We start from the raw sequence: 25960 nt of genomic DNA on the forward strand, positions 1-25960 counted from the left end.
AATTTATTAAGTGATTGAAGTTGACATAAATACCTTTTATGTCAATTTTAACCGAAATTAGAGTTTATGTAATTTATTTTGTTAAACAGTTTACCAAATAATTTTAGCTTAATCTTAAAAACTAATTTTTTCATAAAAGCTTCATAATACCTTTTAAGCTAAAAAAAAAAAAAAACCTAAACCAAACAGGCTCTAAGTTTAAATGCTTCTACTTTGGTTAGATTTCTTGATTTACATTCTTGCATTGTAATGTCAACTTTTTTTTCTTTATGTTTAGATATTTGTTAGCATATGAATTATTGGCGACGAACCAGAGATAAGTGAGAGCAGGTGAAAACTTTTGCTCACTGATTGGCCTACATAAACCTGTAAAAACTTGAATGGAAATACAGTTTTAAGTTCTAGTTTCTTGAGCTTTGTCTCTCAATTGTTTGCCAGCAAACTTTGGTTAGTTTGAGTGTGTTTTGTGAGCTCCTTTCACTTGCAAAGTCTTATTAATCATATTAAGACAGATTTGTTCTGTTTAACCATTAGTGCAGCAGACAACTGTGGTTAGCTGCCGTTACACCTTGTGCAGTCTGAATGATCATGATTGCTGCCTCACATCCAACATATCTTTCAAAAATCCTATTATTAATTATTTGGACAAATGATCAGATGAATTAGGTTTAAAACAAAAAAAAACTTGTTTCGAAATTATCAGATTAAACAAATATATAGTTACATTTATGTCAGTCAAAGGTTGGATTTTAACATTTTTTTACCTAAATTGACAGACATAAAAACGTGAATTCTTATCAGATTAAACAAATATCATGTAATTACATGCCACCATCTGATCATTTGTTCAAAACTGTGGAAATTGATATTCGGACCGATAGACTCAGAAGCAATCTGAAAATTACATGCCACCAACTGGGGCAGGACTTGATAGAGAGCATCAGAATATTTCATATGAAACGGAGAAAGAATTACTTCCATTCCAATAGGGCACCAGAGGCTCCATCAGGAATCCAAATTCTTGAAGCTTCCCCCATATTCATGCAAAGAACATACAGAAGAGCCAGTAGCAGTATGAAAACTCATTATGTAACTGGAGATCGTTAACTACCATCCTCATGCACACCGGTGGTAAGAAAATTTAGAAACCTGAAAGCTAAAGCTCATTGCATCGATTACTAGCACTTCATCCATTCAAATTTTGATAATATAGCTAGTGTCGAATGTCGATCAGGTGCCTTCATAGCCTCAGTAGTTTAAGCTTCTCTAGTGTCTGTTTTAGTGTACAAATCTCAGCTGCAAAGCATCCAAAAACCTTCCTAGAATACATTTTTAACATCTTGAACGAGTCAGTTAATAGCCCTCAAATTTTGAAACGTTCCCATTGATTGGCAAAATTGTTCGAGACTGATCAGCATTTTGGTGGCTCCAAAGAACAGTTAACAGCAGAGCTACTGGTATAACAGGTTGTACGCTGGTAAATCCTGTATTCTATGAACATCATCCAAAGACAGTTCTCTCTGCAGTTGTGTGCGTGTTGCTTGCAAAACCTCCTGCAGGAATGAAAATACTAGAGAATAAGGAGTTGAAATGGCTCTTTCACAAAAAAAAAAAAAGGGAAAAAAGAGTCAAGTTACACAGTCTTTGGCAACTTATGATTGTCAGTTAAATCCATCTCAAACAAATAATTAATATCGTATAATATACTAACATTCTTTAAAGGAAACTCAAGGAGCCAGCATCGCAGGAAAGAAAAAACGGATCTAGCATACCTTCGGGAAGCAATGTGCTTTTATTATCCAGATGGGACAGGTCAAAGCACAAAAGGAATTAAAAATATGGGCAGTAAACATATTGAAAATTGTCAAAATAAGCAAAGATCATTTGCATTACTGAACATATTCATAAATGTTTTTCCCTTAAGATATTAAATTCTAGGCCAAGAGGTATATTCTTCTTCTGGATAATTGAGCTCCATTCCATCATCCTAAAAGGGGCGATTAACATAGGGAACACACAGCCCGGCTAGTCTATTGCGGCTCTGGACCATTTTATGTACCTGGTTGTTTTGATATATGAAAAGGTGCACATGGTGACTGCGGTTAGATATCATCATCATAAAAAAGGCTGTTCCATAGTGTCAATGCCTAGCCACCAGTGATGGTTGAGGAGCATACAAATGCCTCACTAGATGTACTGATTGCCTATAAATCCTTTCATAAGCTTTCATATTCAAAATTACTTCCACTAAATCAATGTAGCATCTTTTTCTGTCCAGTCACCATAAAGAGAATAAGATAAAGAAGAAAAAAAAAGATTGTCACGATTTGGATGGTTTGGGATTTCACATAGAGCAGAACTGGAATGACATTAAAATAACAGAAAAAGAAAAGCATAGTTTATAACTTCAGAGTAAGAGATTTTATCAAAATGTGAATGTCAGTCTGTGTCAGTAAGGACGAGAGAGAGAAAGAGAGATGTACATTAAACTCCATATAGGAAGCGTGCATAGCAAGCCACTGAGCGTCCATCATTTCAAAAGCTATACAATATAGTACATCAAAGGCATTTTCATCTTCTGCAATGTCAAACATTCAGGTCATAAGACTGAATACAAAACTAAGAAACAGAAATCAGTTTTTTAGATACAACAGTGCTTGAGCAGAAAGTACTAAGATCCAAGGTTCTATTACCTCCCAATATTTTTAGGAAATTGAATCCTGGGAGATTTTTTGGTTTTGCTGCAAAAAGAAAGAGGATAGATTACAGAACAGCTAACACATTTTATTTGTATGAATCTTAAACTAGTAAAGATGTTTGCATTCTAACTAAACAGATCCTCTAAACATAACAGAACCTTCAAAATTTGTGCTTTACTGACTTCCTTGAAAATAAATAAATAGGATCTGATCAACAAAAATATCATGATCAGAAGATCGTCAGAGCATATGGATAGTCCACTTAATCTACATTGCAAGACTTCCATGGTGTTTTCCTAGAGTAGAGCAGAGGACATTCAAGAATTACCAAACAAGGTAAAGCATTGACAGAAATAGACTGAGGACAACAATATAGATTATGAATTAAAAATAAAAATTTTTGTTCGCTCACTACCCAGCAACATGGAGTCATCTTAAGCTACTTTGTAAGGAAAATAGTTGAACACATCAATGAAAAGAAATTAATATTGCCTACAAACCTGAATATAAATCCAACATTTGAATCAACATAAATGATACATTGATGCCAGCAACAGCAAATGGGTATTCCCAAGTTGCTCTCTTTCCATCTTGCTTAAATAATAACCTACGAAAAGATGCCTTCATTTTGTATTTTTATATTATTAGTAATAAGCCAATTTTCTTGCAGAAATCTAGACATAAAAAACTAAAAAGAAACAGAAGGCTTACCGGATATGTTCGGCCAAAAAACAGCAAGTTTTCCAGAGAGATGAAACCACAGCCCCTAAAGAGAAGTTCACTTTTAGACAAATAATTGTTATTTCGAATATAGGAAGTCTAGAAAAAGACATAGTGTTTTAAACAATTCATTCTATCAAGTTCGTTGTTGGATATCCTTTCCAACCTCTTAGTTATCTCTATGGCCTTAGAAAGAATCAAAACTTTTACCAAGGTGTGTTTGGACATATGTTGGAGGTATAAATCCATTCCTCATGTATTCTACAACACATGCAGAACATATTCACCCTGTTGGATGAAACTATAACTAAAAGCTGCTGTTAATGACCAAATCCCGCTACTATGCTGATATCCTTGTATATTAGCATCCAGCATAAATTTAATGCAATTATGGAGGGAGAAAGCGCTACATAGAACATAATGGAAAACTTTATTCCTATATAATGTTTATACCGGCTATAGAAGAAAGTTATTCTTAATGTCAACAGAATGATTTGAGATAAAATTACTACAACCTCTAAAGCAATATGTTTCCCTTTTAGCATGACTCATTGTCAGTAAGGGATAGAAAAATAGTTAGTTAAAATGTCAGAAAAAATAGAATGTAAGTACTGTACCGAAAGTCAGTTGATGGATTAGGGCCTTGCCACCCCATTTCTTTCCACTGTTCAGAGATTAAGCCTTTCAAAGCAACATTAGGAAAGGCAATATGCCACAATGCTTTGAGAGCTTCCTGTCAACAACAAAGGATCATAAGATCAACCGTCCACTAATTTACATGGCATTAAAAATGATTAAAATGAAACATAATGAAAGCAGAAGATGTAACTATTTGCAAATTGTAGAAATTACATGACAGAGCAAAATACCTAGATATGAGATTTTGTAAGAACTCTCAATTACTCCCCCCACACCCTACCCCCGAACCCCCAAAACTAATCCTAAGATTTAAATGGAGAAAATGATCAGCTGTTTTTACTTCCATTTTGGTTAAATCTAAAACAGAATTAATAAATTGATCCCAATTTAGTTATGGTCCACTAAACCAAACATAGACTGAGAAGATCCAACTGCCTAAGTCCTGTCTTCTTATAGAAAAGAAACAGTTGATATTTATGATTTGGAACCAAGTCTTAATCAAAGTTAGAAAAGATAACCTTTGAGAGAAAGATGGATGTTAAAAAAATTAAATAAAGTACCTGATGGTTAGGATGAGTCTCGTCAAAAGGTGTTTGTAATCGTTCTTGAAGCTTTTGAAGTCTTTGTTCCTAGTCAGAAGTTAAAGAAACAATATCAATTTTATTATTACTGAGGCTCTGCATACATACATATGTATATATATCAAAACAAATCACACCAAGAAAATCATAGCTTAAACAGGACAAATGTCATAAATTCTCTCAGCATATCTTCAAGCTGAAACCCTAAGAAATGACAGCAAAAAGTAGTTCCTACACAAGTAAGTCTGATTTTCAATTTTCAAACCTAAGGGATTGGTTTCATGAAAATGCTAAATTCAATATCTGATAACAATGTGCATAGACATTCCATGGAAACAAATATTTTCCTTATGGAAAAATTAAATTAGACATAAAAAAAAGTTGAAAACATATAGATCACAATCAGCACTAATACTTGAGTAACTTTCTCAATTACCTGAATAGGAGACAAAGGGTAGTCAAGAAACTTCTCATTACGCTTATTGCTTGAGCGATTAAATAGCCCTCCTATCCATGATCGTGATCCAACCATAGCATTAGCTACAACAATATAAGACTGATCAGATATTAGAGAATGTGCTGTAAATGGATTATTTGCTAGTCAACAAGCCTTTCAATGTTGAAATTGGTTGATACAGCCTTAAACATTGCATGTTATTGGAGTAGTTTTACTCTACTTAATTTCTCTAGACGGTACATGTCGAGACTTGAGAGACAGGAACAAGAAAAGAAGTATAATGAACTCATACAGAACCAATCTGAACAAAGAAAGCTAAAAGAACTGGACAAATTTCTAGAAACCAAATTTGCCATATTAGTAATAGTTTATGTTGTGTTCTACACTCTAAGACATTTTTTAGCTCTTTCAGTATTTTTTTTTTTTTTTGAAATGCCATTGACCTGTCAGCCTAAAGCCTATTCCAGCAATTTCCATGAGATCCCAATGTGAAAGGAAGAGCTCGAGGCAGCTCATGTAGGCTTGGGAGATCAGAAAATTCCAACAAGTTAAGGTTTAAAATTATTTTCCCTCTGTTTGGCTACTTATTAAGCTATGCCATAATGTTCATTTCAGTAAATATGCATATCAATGAAAAGTAAAACTTGAACAAATATTTCATGCCAAATATACAAAGACAATTAAGACCATCCTAATTTGTGTCGTTAAAGATATTCAGCCTAGATAGGAATGGTGAGAGAAGTTCAGGAAAATCTACTCACTAAAACATCGAGCCAACTGTGATATTACGTGAGTGGAACTGTGTGTCCATTCCAACTCTTCATCGCCCTTCTTTTGTCTCCAGTAAACTTCATCCTCATCAACCTACATTTGAGTTTTCGGCACACTTATCAGTACCAGTTAGTTGCATAAAATAAAACTGCCATAGACCTGACAGAGGGTGCTAGGCTCCAAAACTCATAACTCTTTCCGCAAGGTTGAAGGTTCATAATTGGAAGCTAAACGTTGTACATTGTGCCTGTAGATTGCTAACGTAATTAAGCTCTTAACTATCATTATATAATGAATTCATTCTCCCACAATAGAAAACAACGGACATAATTAACTATAGAAATGGAGGAAATTTGTAATCTTAACTTAGGCCTATAAAAGTAGCAATAACCCAATGAATATAGACACTCTTTGAAATGAAGAGGTAGTCAATCAAAAGCTGCCAAACTTTATAACAACTTCATATTTAAAAAAAAAGAAGAAAACATTATAAATTAATGAGACCTGCCAATAGCCAAGCACAGAGAAGAGAGAGAAGTAAATTTCTAGGCAGAGAAGCTGACAGTACCAAATATCTATATGATCAGTTGATTCAGTTGAAATATTACGTTTACAAAAGATTACTCACAAACACAGATTAAGCTAACAGGCATATTTATTAGCCTGGCAATAGCAACACTGATCAAAATTAGAGAGAGAAAAAGGAGGCGTGGGAAGGATTACTCTGTGAAGAGAAGAGCAAGAAGGAAAGCATTGTCGACGCTTCCTTAATCTCATGAGGGGACCAAAAAATAAAAGATTAGATTCTTACATTCTTTTTAACCGAAAGCAAAAGGAAGAGAAATGAAAAAAAATAACAAAATAAAGGAAAAAAGAAAAGAACGGGGGGTCCAAAAAGGATTGAAGAAATGGGTAGCAAATGATTGCGGTGAACTCATGCTCCAACCCATTCCCCTCTCATTATTCAACCCCTCATCATTCCGTCTCTCTGAAAGAGATAGGGAGTCAAGTAATAGAATAATGACACAAATACAAAGATACCCAGAAGATGAAAAGATGTAAACTTTTTGTTGAGAGCAAAACATTAAGAGCGCAATCAAAGGTCACTTTTTGCACAACTTTACACTGTAAGAAGGTTTTTTTGTATCCCAAAAGAACAAATACTAGATAAAGGTTGTAATGCAAAAGAAAGAAACGTAAAGAGAAAAAGTCGTAAAAGGTAACAGCATATGTTTCTTCTCTGCAAACATTGACATGCAAGACAAAACTCACGCCCCCACAAACGCACGCATAAGGAATAAAGAAATAAGAGTAAAACTTTTACTCCGAAAGGGTTTTCTCTACCTGTTATTATTGCATGTGTTGAGAACAAATGTTGGTGATTGTTTCGTTGAGGGACCCGATTGGGCAAAAGGGTGGGGCCAGAACTGGTTGAGAAAGGAAGAGGAAGAGGAAGAGAAGGTGAAGAATGGCCGCATGTTAGTTCTCAGATAGAATTTGCATAGAAACAATCGTCAGTTCGTTGGTTGGGGGGCCGAAGTTGGGAAGCAGTCTTTGTTATTTTTGTCTCTCTTTGCCTAATATGGGCATGCCAATTGAAGCCAGTCGGTTCCCTGATTACTTGCCTTCATCGTAGCACTCGGCTGTGTAATTGACATATATAATATTTTGTTTTAATGTCTCTGACCCTCTGGTTTCTTCTGCTCTAGCCTTGCCTAACTTGGGTTAAATCAATACTCCTTGAAACATCATGATGGATCGGAAGGACAGTTGGATAGCGGTTATCACGTAGGCGTACTACAACTAGGTATCAAACCACCAAGGTAGATCCAATCTATTCAGCCTAAAAATTTCTACGACATTTTACTCTAATATTTGTATTTAAATTATTTATGGTTTCCTACTCAAATTATTTTTATCACTGCAGAACCAAAAATAGGACTAAATATAACAAAAGTCCAACCGAAGCATCAAATCATGAACGAACTTGTTAAACCTTATATTTCTGTAAAATTACTAGGTGATGCCGGAGGAAGGTATTTCCTTAATCCTAATTTTCCAAGATGAATATGCCTTATCTAAGCTCTTACGTCTTACTTAAAAAAGAAAACCGTATAAACTGAGCTATACAAGTGTTCATAGATGAGGTTAAATTTGATTAATACTTTTAAAAATTTGATACATCTCATATTTAGGTTTAACTCATTTAAATAAAATTTATTATAAAAACTATTTTTATATTAATATTTAAATATATTTTAAAATTAAAATTAAAATTAAAAAATTATTTTTTATTAATATAATAATATCTCGAATTAGATCTGAATTTAAAAATCTTGTCTAGAGCCCGCTCAAGTCTATCCGAGTCCACAAGCCTTGCAGGTCACCTGGTTCGGGAATGGGCTTACTGGGCAGGCAACAACATTTGCTCGTTGTCCTACCCCATTAAGCTCATTCAATTGATTGGGCCTGTGATAAACTTGGGCCCAAATTTCTTTATCAATTTCTTTTAACAATAATTCAAGAAGAAAAATCAAGCTTTAAACTTAGGAGTGTGCAAATATCAATTTGATCGGTTTTCGGTTTGATTTTTTTTAAAATCGATAAAAAAATTAACGCATTCTAACCGATCGAACCACATGGTGATTAAAATCGATTTCGATCAATTGTAAGAGGCTTCGATTCGATCGGTTTCGGTGGAACCAATTTTGTTGGTGGCTGCTGGTTTAGGGTTTAATATGAGAGGGAGAGCTAGAGAGGCGGAAAGGGAAAGAAAAAATTAAGGGGGTAGGGGGAAAGGGGAAATAATAACAGCAAAATTGCTGCTTTAGCTTTATGGGCAAAAGGTGAGGGGTGTTTAATGAAGGGTATTTTTGTATTTCTCCCTTCAAAAAAAATATCTACTGACCTGTTAATCGATCAGTTCGGGGGGAGAAGAAGTCCCCCCCGATGTCCGAGCCGATCGACCGAAGAAGCCAATCAGATCAACCAATGATTGCAATAGCAACCGTTGGTTACAATAATCGACGGTTGCGATCAATTATTCGATTACAACTGATCGCTGCTCAATCCTATTTAAACCTTCTTCGATCGTAAAAGCGAAATGTGTTAGTTCTAATTGAATCCAAGTAATGATTTTGGAACTAGAGCAGAAATTGCTTATTGCACTAAAGCTTTGAAAGATTGTTAGGAATGTTAAAAGAAGAGAATTCTTGTATTATATAAAATCATGCGTATTATATAAGTAAATGAGATATTTATATATAGGTATAATACTTAAAAAATAGTTATTAAATTATTCAAAAAAATTTAAATAAATTTTTATTTTGTTATTACGTTAAATTAAATTTCAATATTTTTTTATTTTGAAACAAATAAATTTTTATAATTAATAATTATCTAATTGTTATTAGTTAAAATGTCATTTATTATTTTATATCATATGACATTGACGTGGTATGTTAACATGTCATAATAGATAATGACATGACATATTGATGTGGTATGATGACATGGCTATGTGACATTTTTATCCTTCATGTCAATGCCTTATCAACACCACTTAGAAATAAAATGACAAGTAATATTTTGACTAATTGTAGGTAATTTTTTTTTTTACTGGGAAGCTCGCTCAAGCGAGTTCTGCACAAAGTAAGCGCAGCGTCAGCGCTCGGCCAGCCTATTATCCTTCCACAAATTCTTGCGCACCTTTGAGGTTGGGCGCTACAAGCGGTTCCCACCGCTCGCTTTGTTTTCCTTACTCATTAGTTTAAGGCGACTAATTGTAGTTAATTAACCATTAGTCATAGAGGTTTATTATTTGATCTAAAGTAAAAGTATAAGAACTTGATTAAATGAAATAGAAGAAAAAAGACTTATTTGAATTTTATTGAATAGTTCAGAGGCTTTTGCAATTATTATGCCTTATATATATAAGGCTAATCCTATTCATAGTCTAACTCTAACTAATTATTATTATTGTAGTATAACTCTTAACCAAATATTATATTCTAACTAAGTAATAGTAGTGTATTATAACTTTAGCGAAATAATTTGTATAATTATCTCACACTCTCTCTCAAACTCAAAGTGATTTGATACAAGCCAACTTGAGTTTGAAAACTAAATATTGAAATCGACTAGTAATGGAAGATGATAGTAGTCTAGTTTAAAGAGATCACAAAAGCAAAACAAATAGTCCCTGAATTACATGATGATGCACAAAATGATGATCAAAATCAATATGCTTACTACGCTCATGAAACACAACATTGGGGGCAATCTAGATAACACTACAGTTATCCTAGTGAAGGACAATGGCAGAAGTTTGGGTAATGCCCATATCCTCTAGCAATTGACAAAGTCAAAGTAACTCTGAAGTAGTATCTGCAAGAGTACGATAGTCAGATTAAGTGCTACAACGGATTGTTACAATTTGCATCTTGTTTCACCAAGAAATGAGATAATCACCCAAAAAGAACAAAATAACCCATAGTTGAGCGACGATTGATAAAATTACCTACCCAGATAACATCAAAATATTAAGATAAAATTGAAGAAGAATGTGCAGAAAAGTGAAGTCCATGAAAGAGTGTGTCTTTGATATAGCACAAAATACACATAACAATTGAAAAATGAGATGGCCACTAAGATGATCGAGGAGCAGCAATAAATAGGCTAACTAAATGAACAAAATGAGCAATATCAAGTCGAGTCACTGTGAGATAGACCAAACTACCAACCAGTTGACGACATAAAGTAGGATCAATAAAAAAAAGTGCCATCTATCGAAGTTATTTAGTAGTGTGTTCTAAAGGAGTGGAGATACATTCTTATATAGCTTGAGAAAGACAGTAACCATCAAAGGTGGAAGAGACTTCTAGCCCTAAGAAATAACTAAGAGGAATAATCTTTCTTTTCAAAATTTTGACTAAGTTATTATTGTAATTCTATAATAAAAATCTTATCAACTTGAGTTATAATCATCCATAAAGAAGCAGAAGAATAATGTCATAATCAATATGTCGAATAAATGATGCAAAATCATGAGGGTTAGAAGTAAAACCAAACTGGGCAATATTGGAACTGAATTTTGCAAACCAAGCTCTTTGTGCTTGTTTTGAACCATATAAAACTCTTGTAGACTTTATAAGTATGAGAGTAACCAGACGGAGGTGCTATGTACACTTATCTGATAAAATACATTTTTTAAATGCATTCTTGACATCCATTTGAAGAAGCATTCAACATTTGACAACAACAATGGTTAAAAAACTACCCATAAAAATTATACAGGTCTTAAGAGTAAAGTTTTTTCATAATCTATTCCATATTCTTGAGTATAACCTTTGGCCATTAAGTGAGCTTTATAGCATTCAGTAGAACCATCTAAGTGGGTTTTGATTTTATAAATCCATCTACTACCAATAGCAATCTTATCTGGAGGGAGATCGACTAAATTCCAAATATGAGTTTTCTCAAGAGCTTGGAGCTTATCATTCATATCTTGTTGGCAATGAGGGTCAATACTAACGTCACAAAAAGATCGAAGCTCATGCAAGGTTACAATACTAGAAAAATAATAATAATCGTGGTGATGATAAGACTTTTATAACAGCTTTACAATAGTATCTTTGTCAACTTTTTGAATTGTAAGATTTTGGTGCTCTTATTATTTTTAGTTATCTTACCAAGGAATATTACTAAGTGATACTCTTTTATGACTTATGAGCATCCTATTTTTCAATGAAATTTATTATTATTATTATTATTATCAATTGGGTTTAAACTTTGTTATGATTTCGTTGTTAAGAATAAAAGAAAACTTAATTAATAGAATCCCAGCATTGTAAGAATGAAGGGCTTTTCCCTCTTTCCTTCCTTTAATTACGTTAGTACATCATCTACTGAACTTGCCAAATTAGAGCAATCGTCGTGGCAGTAGTAGTCAAATTAATTACCCCAAAGTGGATATAAAAGAATCAAAATAAATTTATACACTCTATTGATTACAAAAAAGGATGCCAAAGCGCACATTACAAGGTAAAATTGGACAAGGCCGCTAAAGAACAAGATGGACCGCCTATATCTTTGATAAAAAAAGATGAAAGGAGTTGAAGTAATTTCATGGAACTGGATAAGACTTGTTGTTGCACATGCACTTGTAAGCCATAGGACATGTTTCAGCCTCTTCCAGCGATGCGCACACAAAGCTCACCATAACTAGTCTGCAAGGTGTGCACAAGCCACAAGCATGTGAGCAGTCAGGCAAGCTTGATCCTGCAATCTGTAATGTGTCTGACCCCTTTCTTTTCATCATTGGCCTTGTTCTTTCCCAGTATGAATTGGGTTTTGCAACTATCCCTTCTCCTGTGCTTGGCTGAGATTCATGGGCCTGGCTATGATCTGTTTTCATAATACAAAATGTTAACGAAATGAAACAAGAGAGTGTTTTCATGTGTCTTAGTAGAATGAAGACAATTTTGGAGGGAAAATGATACGTACGTATTTGCAGCCGCCTTACATGCCTTGCAGACGTGACAACAACAGGAACACAGCAGAGAATAATGGCAATTGAAGCCACACAAACAGAACGCTTCATGGCTTCAATCTTATTTTCCTATTTCGGCTGTTTGCCTCAATGAGCTTAGGCAAGTAAAGAGCAAACTGAAAGCGGTAGCTGGGGTTGAGGAAAACAGTGAAGTGGATGAACATATTTAAAGGGTGGCGGATAGAGAATGGTATTGAAGCAAATCACAGGCAAAAGTATGTAAGATGGAGAACGATAAGGAAAGGTCACATGAAAGAGGGTGCAGGGAAGGGAGAGATTGCTCACGAAGGGTCACAGGACTCTTCAAGGTAGCCTTTGGTTGTATTATCGAAGAAGGGTGATAAAGAGTAAGTTGGCAGGAATTATACTGAATTCAAGTGCTTCTTTTTACGTGAATTTTGACTCGGGAATTCGCTCGGCAAACTTGGATCAATAAATGAATGTTGTGAAGGTTTGAGAAATTCTTTTATGCTAGTTACTTTTGCATAGTGTAAACTGATATAATGTGACACTGAGGGTCTAATGTGACATCCATTAATGTTTTCTGCCTCCGTTATACTGTTCATGGACTCGATGAGCTTGGAGTTGGACCACTTCTTTGTTGGTCACAGACGCATAGTGACAGTGGTCCATACAACTCTGTTCTAGACCAATCTTGAGCACGACCCAGATGCCAAGTGGGCCTAAGAGGCTTGACAGAGGACCCTACGGCAGCTGTTCAAAGGTCCAGCCGATGTAGTAGAGCCTTAGGGCTCAGGCCGCTCTACGGGAGATGGTAAACAAACAACTAACTATATTCCCAGAAGAGGCAATAGCAACAAAAGAAAAGGTTCTGCTGGTCATTCTCTGGAGTTTTCCCCTTTATTCATTAATTTTAGTACTCAATAAAGAATAGTTCTGTTGATCGAATATTGTACTATAATTGAGTTGGAAATTGAAATATGGCATGCTCATGGATAGATTATTAGTAGCTCCAAATCCAATAACCAATTTGACATAAGAGCTGAAAATCAACATGAATACGTTGAATGTACAATAGAAAAAAAACGTAGATCGTACATGTGAAAATTATGACGATTAGACAGCTAAAAATATGTGTCCATCCCAGCAATTGCAATACGGCACACAAACTTTTAACAAGGAAACAGTGATGTAATATGTCTTGATTTATTTAATAATTCTCGCTTCCTCGATCCCATCGATGGCATCTTTTTTTCTACTTTGCACATTTCCTTACTCTATAGTCTTTACCGACGGAATGTTGCACCAACTAACCCAGAAATTGAAGTTATGACAACGAGTGAACCATTGGACTCATTTCCCTAGTCAAAATATTGGACCAGGCTGCCCCGCTTAGAGCAAGAAAACTTAAAAATTAATAGGATATACATATACATATATATATATATATGTAGGTCAAAAAGAAATTTTAGCCTCATAGAAATTAGAGGGTAACATGTGATCATCAATGATTTTGTCACATATCTTTTTGTTACGAATTTTTTAACATTATATATTGTAATTATCCTATAGTTAAATTTTTAAAGCATGCATTCATGTTATTATTATTATTATTATTATTATTTTCATTTGATTAGACTTACAATTATCTCAACTTGGATGTAAATGTTGAATTCAGTTGTTAGACCCTAGCTAAAAAAGCGTTTCGAGCTCTACTTAATATATCTCTAGGTTAGGTGAGATATATTTGGGAATTTCTTAATTCATAGTAATTCAAGTTTTAGGAATTTCAAGAAATCGACAACATTAGAGATGGTTAAGAATGTGACTAAATAATTTCACAAGAAATATATATATGTGTGACTAATTAAGTAGGTATATCCATGGTTGTTAGAAATATAATATATCTATAAACTTGATTTCCTTTATGATTGACTCTACTTAATTTACTTAAAGCTGATTCACACACATCTACGTAATTAATAATAATAATAATAATAATAATAATAATAAATTAATAAGATTGCCAACATTTGATCCACATGAAGCGTGATTGCCTTTTCATTTTTATTTTCTCCCTTGTAAAATATAGAATCAATATTTGAATAACGAAAAGTCTTTATGGAAGTTTATACAAAAAAGGCAAAACCATCTCACTTCATTTGTATAACAAAAAAATTTGCCGAGTCAACAACAGCCGATTGAAGAAGCAAATTGAATCCCAACCTCTGATTCTTGGTTACTTCTTTGTAGTAGCCAACTTTTTTCCTTGGAAATCTTTTAACTCAACTTGGTTTAGATAGATCTTGGCCGACCCTTTCCAACATAATGCCATGTGTAGCACCACGAGGTAATACCGTCCTTGATTTGAGCATACTGAATGCTCTGAGGTCAATTGACTAGCTGTACAAATCTAAATAGTTCATAGCCGCCTTTTCTAGTGTCAAAGGTTGATTTCAACAAGTTTATTTGCATCAAATTAAAATGTGAATTGAAAGCCGCCCTTTTTCTATATATAACAAATACCCCCAAGATTAATCATCTTTCATGCACTATCACGTAGAGTTTCTAGTTCGGTAGCCATGAACACTCTTGTTTGGAATGCCACATCAAAATTTAGTCGTAGAGTTGATGCTTACGAGCTCTTGGACCAAAACAGCCAAAGAAGAGAAGAAAATATTGGTCTTCGGACGTTTTCCAAGAGAAAAGCTCAGAGCGTGGTGGCTTCCTTCAATTCCAGGCAAGATCAAGCTAAAAAAAGGCTGATTTTCCTCATATCATACAAGTTATCGATAGTGGACGGCAACAGGGAACAGCCAAAGTCAAAGTCATAGAAACTAAAGAAAATGGTGGTTAAGGTTAAGACAACTGTGGTATCAGTAATTTCGTTTATGCAAATTGGTTCCTTAAAATCTTCTAATTGTCGTTCAGCAATCTGTGCGGTTGCTCCTATCTCAATTAAGAAGTGTTGCTGAATGTTTATGGAGTTAATTCGGTTTCGAGAAGCCATATTTTTCTCTTTTTAATGTTCTCTGAGATGATGAGTGAATAAGAGCAGCAATTGTTTACTCAAGAGTTGCATTTTAGCACAGGCTAAGGCTGGGAAAGGTCCAGCTATTGTTTTTTGACTTTCTTATCTATCTGTGGTTAAATGCATGATTAACATTTTTCTTGGTTGGGTTATACAATCTCCTAAAATAACTCTATTTCGTCCATCTACCCACCATCATGTCTAAATAATCAGACCTAAATTTAACATATTAGATTTTCTAAAAGATTGAAATATCATTTGGCCAAAAAATGCTTGTATGTTGATTTGTATTGCTTTACTTGGGTACATATTTTTTGCCAATGTTGAAGCGAAAATCATCATGTTATTGAATCAAATCATGTCTTACACCTAACTTATCAAAAGAAAGGGGGAACATCAGCCAAAATGATTTAAAAAAAAAAAGAGAAAGAAATCAACTATGGTAGCACTTATAATCTAATACATGTACCCAATCCTTGATAATCCCAAGGTTTCAACAAAACGTTAACTCAATCCCAATGAAAAATTTGTGCTCTTGGGATCTTCCAGAATTAGTATCTATCAGCTTGTTTTGGTTGACAAAAGTCCATCTTGTAGAGAAGTTTTTCAATGGAGGGAATTAATCATTTTAGTCTTGATATATAAATATCAACAGCAACCTCAAATGGTTGGTGTCCAAAATAGACAAACAGAAGGCAACATTTAAATTTTGTTTGACATCCACAAAACTCGGTTTAAGTAATAGCAGAGCTAGTTCTCATTTCTCCACATCCACCATATGAAACAATGTCCTAAACCAAAAGAGCCAACTCAAGCAAATTCCCCCACCTCTTCCTCTTCCATTTTCTTTCTAGATTTCACCATAAAAGAAGAAGAAGAAGAGTCTCTATCTCTTCTTCTCTTTCTATATGGACAATGCCCACCAAAAAGCTGATCAATGGGATAGTCAACCCCACACCATGGACACTAGACCCCCTTATCCACCAAAATATATCATGCTCAATGATCAAGGAAACCTTCGGCCCTTTCCCCATAGACGCAACTTTTCCCGCTACCATTCACATAATCGTAGCTCAAGAGGGACATGTTGCCTAAAGTGCATGTGCTGTTGCTATTGCTTCCTTTTTATCTTGATTTTTGTTCTTTTTGGCACCGTCTTCCTTCTTTTTACAGTTTATAACCCCCAAATGCCTTCCTATAATGTTAATTAGGTGGGGATCAAGACTTTCAATATCCAGCAGTCGGATCTTAGCCTCTATACAGAATTCTCTATTTCTGTAAAGGCAGATAATCCCAATCATCTTATAGGCTTCATTTATGGGAAGGAAAGCTCTGTTGCTAGTTTATACACAGGAAAAACTCTTTGTTCTGGCAAGTTCCCAACTTTTCATCAACCCGAGAACAACATTACCATGATGAATATTCTGATGAAAGGAAAGAATGAGTTTGGTTCAGGTCTTCAAGAAAGGCTTCTTCAAAACCAAAAGAAGGGGAAAATCCCTTTACTTATAATGGTAAAGGCATTTGTAAGCGTTGTGATTGCAGGTTTCCCACTAAGGCAGGTGGTTGTTTTTGTTAACTGCTCTTTAGTTGTAGACAATTTGTCGCCAAACCACAAAATTGGGATTTTGTGAAGTAAATATACTTATGACATTGGCTTGTGAATGCCATATCTATTTCTTCCTCTCTTCTTTATTTATACCTGACTCTTTCAAGCTGGATGGGACAAGAGGCAGATTAGCACAAGAAAGCAATGCCATTTGCTCAGTTTATGCAACATTCTAGTTTACCTTTTTCCCACGATGCATATGCTTCCAAGAAACACTTGCACAGAATTACAAATGTAGATATTTTGTCACATAGGCCTTTTTGTAATTGGCTTTGAAGGTGTAATGAGGTTTGTTTATCCTCCAATCTCAACTTCTTGAAATCTGAATTTAATCAATATACTTTGAAAATTATTACATTAATGTCATTTCCATGAAGAGAAGTGCATATGATAAGCTTGGTTTTGTTTGTAGTTTTTTTATATATATTAAGGATAAAGCAACTAAGTTACATCATTCTAAGTCGTGAAACAACCCAAATGTCTACAAGAAATACTTAATATCATTTAGTGGAGAGTCAAATAAGTGTAACCCCAAAGAAAAATTTCCATGATGTGTGGCTATCCAATAGGTGCATTGATCAACTTCACGGTGTATGTGATAAAATGTACAATCCCAATTTCGATTAAGAAGTTCCTTGATTCCTCTCAACAGATGAGCATTAGGATTTGATGAAGATATAGGCTAAGATAATTTTTGCAATGCTATCAATGAATCCGATTCAACCAGAACATACCTGAAGCCTTTATTCCAACACAAGATGAGTCATTGATAAAGAGGCTATAATTCAGCTATAAGAGAGAATGAGATACCAATTTTATATGTCAAATCCACAAACCAAGTGCCATAATTATCTCTTATTACTCCCCCTGCTGATGCCATGCCAAGTTGACCCTTAGCATTACAGTCCACGTTCAACTTTACATATGAATGCTTGGGTTTCTCTCATGCAATCAAATATTCCTGTTTTAGCTATAATTGCTCTCTATGCAAGATTTCCCATGCCTTCTTCGATTTTGTCCATATCTGTTGCTAGGCATTATTTGGCCAAATGAATTCCTTATAAAAAATACTCAAGTTCTGCTAATACCACAACAACCATAATGAATGAACAAATATAGTGCCCCAATATAAATTATCCGGATATGAAGTGTTCGTCATATTCTTTATAATCCATTGCTGCAAGTTAAGATTAAAGAAATCTTTATCCACTAAGTTTGGTCTTATTTGGATCCACAAATCTTTTACTTTGTTACAATCACGAAGGGCATGAAGAATAGTTTTTTCTGAGGTCTCACACTGCTTGCACAATGTCGAGTGACCTATCCTTCTGTGAAAAAGCCAACATGATGTTGGCAAAGACTCATGTAAAATCTGCCACAATAGCACACGAGCCTTCCTTGAACTTTTGATTCTCTATACCTTCTGCCAAAACGCTCCCTTATAAAAATAACATTCAATTGAGTTATATAAGCAGACTTAATTGAGAATTCTCCATCATTTGTTAGACTCCAAAAGTTTGTGTCTTTCTCTTTGCCTATTGGATCAATTAAGGTAGCAGCTATCATCAAGATTATTCGTTGAGGAAGCGACTAAGAGAGTTCTTCAAGCTTCCAACTGCCATGCTCATCACAAAAACTAACTACTAGTAAGCTAGCTTTGGCATCTGAAATTTCAATAGAAGAAAAATTCAACAAAGGGCCACAATTAAGCCATGTGTCCATCCAAAACTTAGCTAGATGCCCATTGTTAATATTTATACCCAAACCCTTTACCAACACCAATCTTCCCTTCAAAATACTTCACCAAATATGAGAATTTGTAGACTTAGCACTCATCGACATAAAGTCTTGGTGCTTGATGTACTTTTTTGAAGAATCTCTACCCACAAACAGTCTTTCCTCCTCCAAACACTCCATCCTAGATTTGTAATTAGAGCAAGATTCAGTTTTCTGGTATACTTAATTTGTAGACCTCCATATTCTTTAGGTGAACATATTTTTTCCCAGTTAATTCCAGGTAATCCCCTGGAATATCCCCATGTGTTCCTAGATAAAATTCTTACTAAGACGATCCAACTCTTGAACAACATACTCAAGCAAATAAGACATCTGCATTAAGTGCACCGCCATTGAACTCATCACTGATTGCACCAAAGTAATCTTACCAACCATAGATAGATTCTTGTTATACTAGTCTTCAAGCTTCTGCTTGATCTTCTTTATCAAATCAATGTACGTATGTTTGGTTATTCTACCAATCAACATTGGTGTCCCCAAATATTTACCAAAGTCTATAGTTTTGGGGATTCCCACAAGGTTGCTTAATAGATAAGCTTTTGTGAGGCAAATATTGGATGAGAATAAACTCTCAATTTTTTGAGACTTATCTTCTAACCAGATGCCGTGCAAAACTTATTGAATGCTAGCTTCATTACTCGTCTTTTCTCTTGTGAAGAAATACCGAACAACATCAAGTCGTACAAGCATGAGATAGAAAAATACCACTTCTCATCAGATAAAGGGGCATCTATTTTCCAAATTTCACTATTTCCTCAATTAGTTGAGATAATTTCTCTAAGTATAAAACAAAAAGGAAAGGTGAAAGAGGATTACCTTACCTAATTCCTTTTAATAGTGTCGTAACGTGCGGGTCCGTGAACCCGACAGCCAAACGCTAGTGAAAACACACTAGGAGTCGCCACCAATCTTTTTTCTAGGTGTGATTGGTCACTTATTGACTCGATTCTAATCGATGAAGTCTTAAATTAATTTTAAGCCCCGTCGATAGAATCTTAAACTGGTCTACATTTTTTAGGTCTAGGTTCGGGAGTACGGTTACGCCTAGAGAAGGATTAGCACCCCGGGACGCCCGTTCCATGAACGGTACTATTTTTTAGATTATCCTATTAGGGCTTTAATCTTTAATTTCATTATATTTCCTTAGCTATTATTCACTTATTGTATCTCCAATTTTATTAAATTATTTTATTTGATTCTAAAATGAAATGCAAGTGTGAGGCAAGATGAAATGCATGGTATGAGATAAAAATATGTCGAACGAATAACCTTTTATTGAGGACGTTCTCCCTGATCCGCCCATCATACTGGTGGGATCTGGGGTTTTCTCTCACCTAAGGAATTATCCGAGAAATTCACCTTCGCAAATTCGACGAATAAATCTCATCATCGATATTATCGTACGTTTTTTTTTTTTAAATAATGTTTTCGTGAATATGTACCTATTACGAGCAAAAGCCTTTTTATTAAAGATGTTTCTCGAGTCTTCCCATCATACTGGTGGGACCCAAGGACATCCTTTCACCTAGGGAGCTTTTCGAGAGAAACTCGTCTTCGCAAGATTTTCGAAAAATCCCATCATCGGGACTTAACTCGTAAACAAAAATATCTATATGCAATGATATGCATGATGCAATAGAAATATATGTTATGCTTGTGAAATTAATTATTTTTTATTCTTATTTTATATTTTGAACAAATTAAATATAACATATATTTTTATACATTTTTAGTTTTATTTTTTAATTTATTATTTTTCAACTAATTTTTGTGTAGTAAAATTTTTGTTTATTTAAAATAAAAATCTCAAAATCTCAAAATCGAAGCCTTTCCATCATACTGGTGGAGCTTTAATTTGGATTCCGAACCTATGGAAAATTAGTCTGGGATTGCGATTCCTCGCGTCCCGACCAATCATCCCATCATCGGTACTATAATTATTTTTATGGCATCTTTAATATTCAATTTATATACCATTAATATTGACCCCACAAGATAAATTTTATTATTATAATTAATATTTTCTTTACCACACCATTTTAGTTCTTGATAACAAATATCCAATCTTTATTTTCCTTTCATTTTTATACTCCTCTAATATTGAAAACATTTTCACTATTTTTTTACTATTAAGATTATTATTTCACATTTTTTTATTTACTTTAATCTCCTAAGACATCATAAAAGAGTGTTTCAATATTGTACTAAGGTAACTTAAATTTATTTCATATCGTCAATAACAAGAGTTCATTTAAATAAAATAGGCTAATTCCTAAGTAATCTAATTTCACAATAAACCTATGAAAAGGAATAAAATTCTTTTACCTGATTGGGCTAAGTCAGCCCAAACTGTCACCAGATCCGCAGCCTACTTTGGAATACACTGTTCGGAGCTTTGTATGGTAGCTTCCAAGCACCAAAAGACAGAACCGCTAGACGGAACCTCTAATAGATCAAAACGACATCGTTCCCTCTTTTATACCCAAAATATTTAAGCTTTCTCTTCTCTCTCACCAATTCTCCCTCTCTTGACTCACCGATCCTCTTACCTCTCTCTAAAAATCTAACCAGCTTCCTTTCTCACTAGCCACCACCCAAACCGAACCTCCCTCTCTGTTGTCAATCCCACCAGCAGCTTGAAACTGTCTTCTCTCTCTCTACCGTTGCCAATTACCCACGGGTTAGATCTCTCCCTTTCCTTCCTTCACCCGATGGCTCGGATCAGACCAAAAAGCCTTCACTCTCACTCTTAACCCAACACCGTTCCTCTCTCCTAATCCGACGCCGTTCAAGTTTCTCCATACCCAAACTAAATGGCGGCGAGACTAAACTTTCCCTTTAGCGCAGATCGGCTCTCTCTCTCTCCCTATCCTATGGTAGCACAAAACCCCCTAAATCGCCCTCTTCTAACCGGCAACAGGAGACCCGCGACTCTCCTTCCTTCACTCACCCCCCAACGGCGCCGACTAGATCCTTTTTCTCCCACCAACGACGCCGACTAGATCCAAGAACCAGTGGCACCAAAACGAAACCAGATCTCCCTTTTTTTGATTACCCAAAGCCAAAACCCTTCCCTAAAATTCCAAAATCTCCCCTAAAACCCAAACCAACAAACTCTAAAAAAAAACCTCCTATTTTTTCTATTTTTTCTACATATTTTTGATTGATTTTTTACTGTGATAATGGTTATGCCAGCTGTTGGATTTTTAGGGTTTTTATACCCAGTTGTCCAAGCTTGGTTTTGGCTTCTGCGGGGGCTTCATTCCGCTACTCTGCCAGATGCGAGTTTTTCGAGTCTGGCACTGTAGTGGTGGTACTGGTACTGGCAAGGCATGGATGCCCCTGCCAATACTTTTTTTCTTTTCTTCTTTTTTTTTAATTATTTGGTTAATTAATTTCTAATGAATATTTAACTTTTGTTTATTATTTGTCAAAATTAAAGTGTCTACAGATAGAGAGAAGACCTTTGTTGGGTTACCATTCCATAATACTGAGAAAGTAAGGGTCCTCACGATATACATGATTAAGTTGACCTAGGCTACAAAAAGACCAAGCTCTTCCAACACATCATGTATGAAACTCCATTTCGAATGATCGTAAGCTTTCTCCAAATCTAATTTAATGGCTAAAGCACCTTCTCGTCTCTTCATTGTTCTCTTAGTGTGTAATGCCTCTTAAACAATGATTATGTTATCCATTGCGTACCTTCCCAGAATGAGACTACATCAATTCCTACTTATTATTCTGTCCAACTGGGAGCACAAACGATCAACCAATATTTTACTGACAAAGTTTAAAGGTACTGAACAAAGGCTTAAAGGTTGGAATTGAGTAATTTTTTCAAGCCTCTCTTGCTTGAGGATAAGCATGATCAATATATGGCTTAGCTCTATTGGAAAGTGGCCTTTATTGTACGTCTCTTGCATAAAAGAAACCATATGTGTTCTCATACCATCCCAATTCTTCTGGAAAAAAATTTTCAAGAAATTGTTAAACTCAAAGTTCTTATTTGGAGCCATATCGAACAAGGCCTTTCTCACCTCTTTAACGCTAATTTGCTTCAATAATTCTAAAACAATGTTATCATCCAATTGCCATTGTGGATTCTTAGAAAAAGACATGGATACTCCATCATCTATGTAAAGTTTCGAATAAAACTGCAACACCAAATTCTGCAATTCTCATTGGTCATAGCACCATGATTCATCATCTGTTATTAATATGCCAAATCTCATTCTTCGCTGCTTTCCTTTAACTAGAGCATGGCAAAATTTGGAGTTTGCATCTCCATGTTTAATCCATTCAACTTTTGCCTTTTGTTGCAATATGGTCTTTTCTTAATGAAGAATCAAATTATATTCTTCCACCAAAATGACTTCCAAATTCTGTAAGTTATCATTTGGACCCTTTCCAAGTTGGCGTTAAATCCTTTTAAGTCTAGCAATCAACCTTCGTTTCCTCTTGTGTGTATCTCCAAACGTTTCATGCTACCAACGAGCCAGTGAGCCTACAAGCTTCTTTAAAGCAAATGCTATGTTACCTTTCTCAATAGCCCAATTAAGCCCAATTATTTGCAATAAATTCGTTAAAATTATGATGGGCCATCCAAGCATTCGCAAATCTAAAATTCTTCATGAAAAAGCAACTTACAGGAGACTTAAGACAACAAATCAAAAGATGGAGATGATCCGAATGTGTGCGGGGTAAAATGAGAACTTCTAAGTAGGGGAATATACTATTCCAATCTTCATGAGCTACCACTCAATCCAATCTCACTCTAGTGTAATTAATATTTGTTCTTTCATTACACCATGTGAATTTAGGTCCTGATGCTCCCATATCAACTAATTTGCAGTGATTAAAACAGTCAATCATATGATTGCAATGTCTAAAATTAACACCTACTCTCTCTTTCTTCTCATTGAAGGAAGTTACTTGGTTGAAGTCTCAAACCACCAACCACGGTAGGTTGTGTAGGTTACTAGTAAGACAAAGGGATTACCACAACAATTTTCGCTCATCCACTTTCGGACTTCCGTATACAGCGGTGAATATCCAATTATTCTCCACTCCACTTATCATTGCATGTACCAGCTGCGATGAAAAAGCAAGGACTTTAACTTCAATATGTCTTTCATTCAATATCAACCAAATACCACTTAAGAAGTGAACCGACTCTACTCTAAAATAATTTGGAAAACCCATGCACCAACATATTTTACTAGCCCTTACACCTGATACTCTGGATTCCAGTATTATCAAAACTTGGATCTTGTGAAGGTTCAACAAATTTTTGACATTGCGAACACATCTCCTTGAGGCAACACCTTTTACGTTTCAGCTTAATATATTAATCATCAATAACAAAAAAAGTAGTAAGGACAACAACAATGACAATAAAAGAAATGGATAATATGCAATGAAAATAAGTTTTGCATGATATCTATCGCTTGTTTTGCACAATCCATGTCTATCGAAAAAGAAACAAGATTATTTCCATACATTTGATCATCATCCAAGCTCACAGTAGTACCTTTCTCCCTAGCCATGCCATTGATTCTCACTCCTAGATTATCTTTCGCACTGTCAGTTGCTTTCAAGATTGTGAGAAAGCTCTTTGAGGTTAATACATTTCTCTCTAGAGATAACTACCTCCTCTGATGGTACCTGTTTAGTTGGAGCCATATTATCCTTAGTGATATCAAGAGTAGTCATTGTTTTGGATCCCTGCAAGCCTTTCTTACTCGTATTCCCACTCGAAAACGCTATTTTTATGAGTTCAGGAACCTTCCTTTTGGCTTTAGAACTACTGACCCCTATTTCCTATTTGAAATGTTTGTTGCCACTTGTAGTGACTTCTTCAGTGTTTTTTTATCCCTTGAAATAACAATATTCTTCCCTAAACTACTCACACCTTTATCTAACTTGTTTTAGTCTGTTGTTTCAGGTACTATCTCTTCCTCTCCAAGGGAAGTATCTTCCTTGTCTAACAAGTGGAAGCGATAGCCCGAATGAAGACTCGTCTTTGGACCCTCCTCTTTACTCGCCACCTTTGCTTTGGCTTTATCAACCATAGCAGTCTTCCCACCCGAATTTCGCGTGTAAACCTTCTTAGCTACCATCCATGGGCCATACTTTGTAGGCTCATAGTCTTTTTTTGTAGCTTTCTCTGACTATGTTATTTTCCAGGCTTGCTCCTCTGAAAAACCTTCACTCTCTTTTTGTTTAACTAAACAGCCCTCCATACTATGGCCAAACTTCCCAGAATGGAAACAAAGCATTCTTAGACCCTTATACTCAACCTCTTGCCATCACCCACCTATGAAGATTTTTGGCACCAAAGGTTTATGAAGGTCTATCTCAACGTAAATTCTTGTAAACTTGCCCCTTAGTGCATGTGATGTTGTACGACCCACCTTTAAAGTCCTCCCAAGCTTATTGCCAATTCTCATCAAGACATCTCTATCATAGAACTTTAGCAGTCCAGTAACCTTATCCAGGCCACGACAGAGTCAATCAATGCTTTCTTTAATCGAAAGCCTAGTTTCCATTTCCTTGTAGTCAGATAATGGTCTGTTGTAATCCATGGGCCATCCTTGAAGACATGGTTGTAATCTGACTTCTTAAAGAAACGAAAGCAATAGTACCCATTGTCCAAGTCAATGGCTTGGAAGTTTTCCCATTAAAGCCCAAAGATAAGGGTAACTTATGTCTTTACTAAGCAATTTCACTACGAGTGTGTTCCTTCAGGGCTTTTGAATCTTTTTCTTCTCATCCTTGGTGAGCCCTATATAAGGGCCATTTACCATGAATTTGAGATCATCATCATCAGATTCGATATCCTCCACAATCTCACCTCCTTCCTCCGAATCTGTCTCCTTTGACAAGTGCTGTTCATTATGCATCAAGATGTTGCGATAAGAGATCTTTTGCATTTTCGCTTGACCCTGCACATGATTAGATTCATCCAAAACGTTCTGGTAGCCTTCCAAAATAGTATGTCCTTCCTTCGAACGTCCCCTTTTCAAATCTACTTTCGGTGTAACGCCTTACATCTCCACATTGGTTGATGAGGGTTAACCCCACGTCGACTTAGGCGTCATACAAAAGGAAGGGTTTATCAGAGGTTGGCGTGAGATAGCTCA

General features: G+C 35.3%; 2 protein-coding genes, 1 non-coding gene and 1 pseudogene across 10 annotated transcripts; 1 reads left to right on the forward strand and 3 right to left on the reverse strand.

Moving 5' to 3' along the window:
* Positions 1-783: 783 nt before the first annotated feature.
* LOC18608676 (ELMO/CED-12 family protein) lies at positions 784-6800 on the reverse strand. Of its 8 annotated transcripts, none has more exons than XM_007043483.3 (10): positions 6591-6785; positions 5858-5960; positions 5076-5179; positions 4619-4687; positions 4037-4152; positions 3411-3465; positions 3200-3320; positions 2694-2741; positions 2484-2578; positions 784-1553 (listed from the first exon to the last, which is right to left on the reverse strand). In XM_007043483.3, the coding sequence occupies exons 1-10, from the start codon at positions 6642-6644 to the stop codon at positions 1452-1454; spliced, it is 867 nt and encodes a 288-aa protein (XP_007043545.2). In that variant the 5' UTR covers positions 6645-6785; the 3' UTR covers positions 784-1451. The 8 variants fall into 8 exon arrangements, 7 of the variants coding, with proteins under 7 accessions (XP_007043545.2, XP_088659288.1, XP_088659286.1 ...); XM_088803162.1 differs by having other exon boundaries at positions 5076-5195; positions 6591-6613; XM_088803160.1 differs by having other exon boundaries at positions 6496-6592.
* Positions 6801-9487: 2687 nt separating this feature from the next.
* On the reverse strand, positions 9488-9645 carry LOC148764032 (U12 minor spliceosomal RNA). The gene has a single exon (XR_016025012.1). It is a non-coding gene; the product is annotated as a U12 minor spliceosomal RNA (small nuclear RNA).
* A 2200-nt stretch (positions 9646-11845) lies between these two features.
* EPF1 (epidermal patterning factor 1) lies at positions 11846-12507 on the reverse strand. The gene is made up of 2 exons (XM_007043485.3): positions 12372-12507; positions 11846-12272 (listed from the first exon to the last, which is right to left on the reverse strand). Exons 1-2 carry the CDS (start codon positions 12466-12468, stop codon positions 11992-11994), a joined length of 378 nt encoding a protein of 125 aa, XP_007043547.1. The 5' UTR covers positions 12469-12507; the 3' UTR covers positions 11846-11991.
* A 2453-nt stretch (positions 12508-14960) lies between these two features.
* Positions 14961-15353, forward strand: LOC148764033 (uncharacterized; annotated as a pseudogene).
* The last annotated feature ends 10607 nt before the right edge of the window (positions 15354-25960 follow it).

This window comes from Theobroma cacao, chromosome 2 (genome assembly GCF_053813885.1).
Source record: "Theobroma cacao isolate CCN51 chromosome 2, ASM5381388v1, whole genome shotgun sequence".
Lineage (NCBI taxonomy): Eukaryota > Viridiplantae > Streptophyta > Magnoliopsida > Malvales > Malvaceae > Theobroma > Theobroma cacao.

Bases quoted from the DNA above. Each gene is read 5' to 3' on its own strand.
- LOC18608676 (XM_007043483.3), bottom strand. From the start codon at position 6,644: ATGAGATTAAGGAAGCGTCGACAATGCTTTCCTTCTTGCTCTTCTCTT. The intron at 4,688-5,075 runs GTAATTGAGAAA...ACTTCTGACTAG, and splicing joins ACCCTTTGTCTCCTATTCAG to GAACAAAGACTTCAAAAGCT. The intron at 2,579-2,693 runs GTAATAGAACCT...TTGACATTGCAG, and splicing joins TTTCCTAAAAATATTGGGAG to AAGATGAAAATGCCTTTGAT.
- EPF1 (XM_007043485.3), bottom strand. From the start codon at position 12,468: ATGAAGCGTTCTGTTTGTGTGGCTTCAATTGCCATTATTCTCTGCTGT. The intron at 12,273-12,371 runs GTACGTATCATT...TTATGAAAACAG, and splicing joins TGTAAGGCGGCTGCAAATAC to ATCATAGCCAGGCCCATGAA.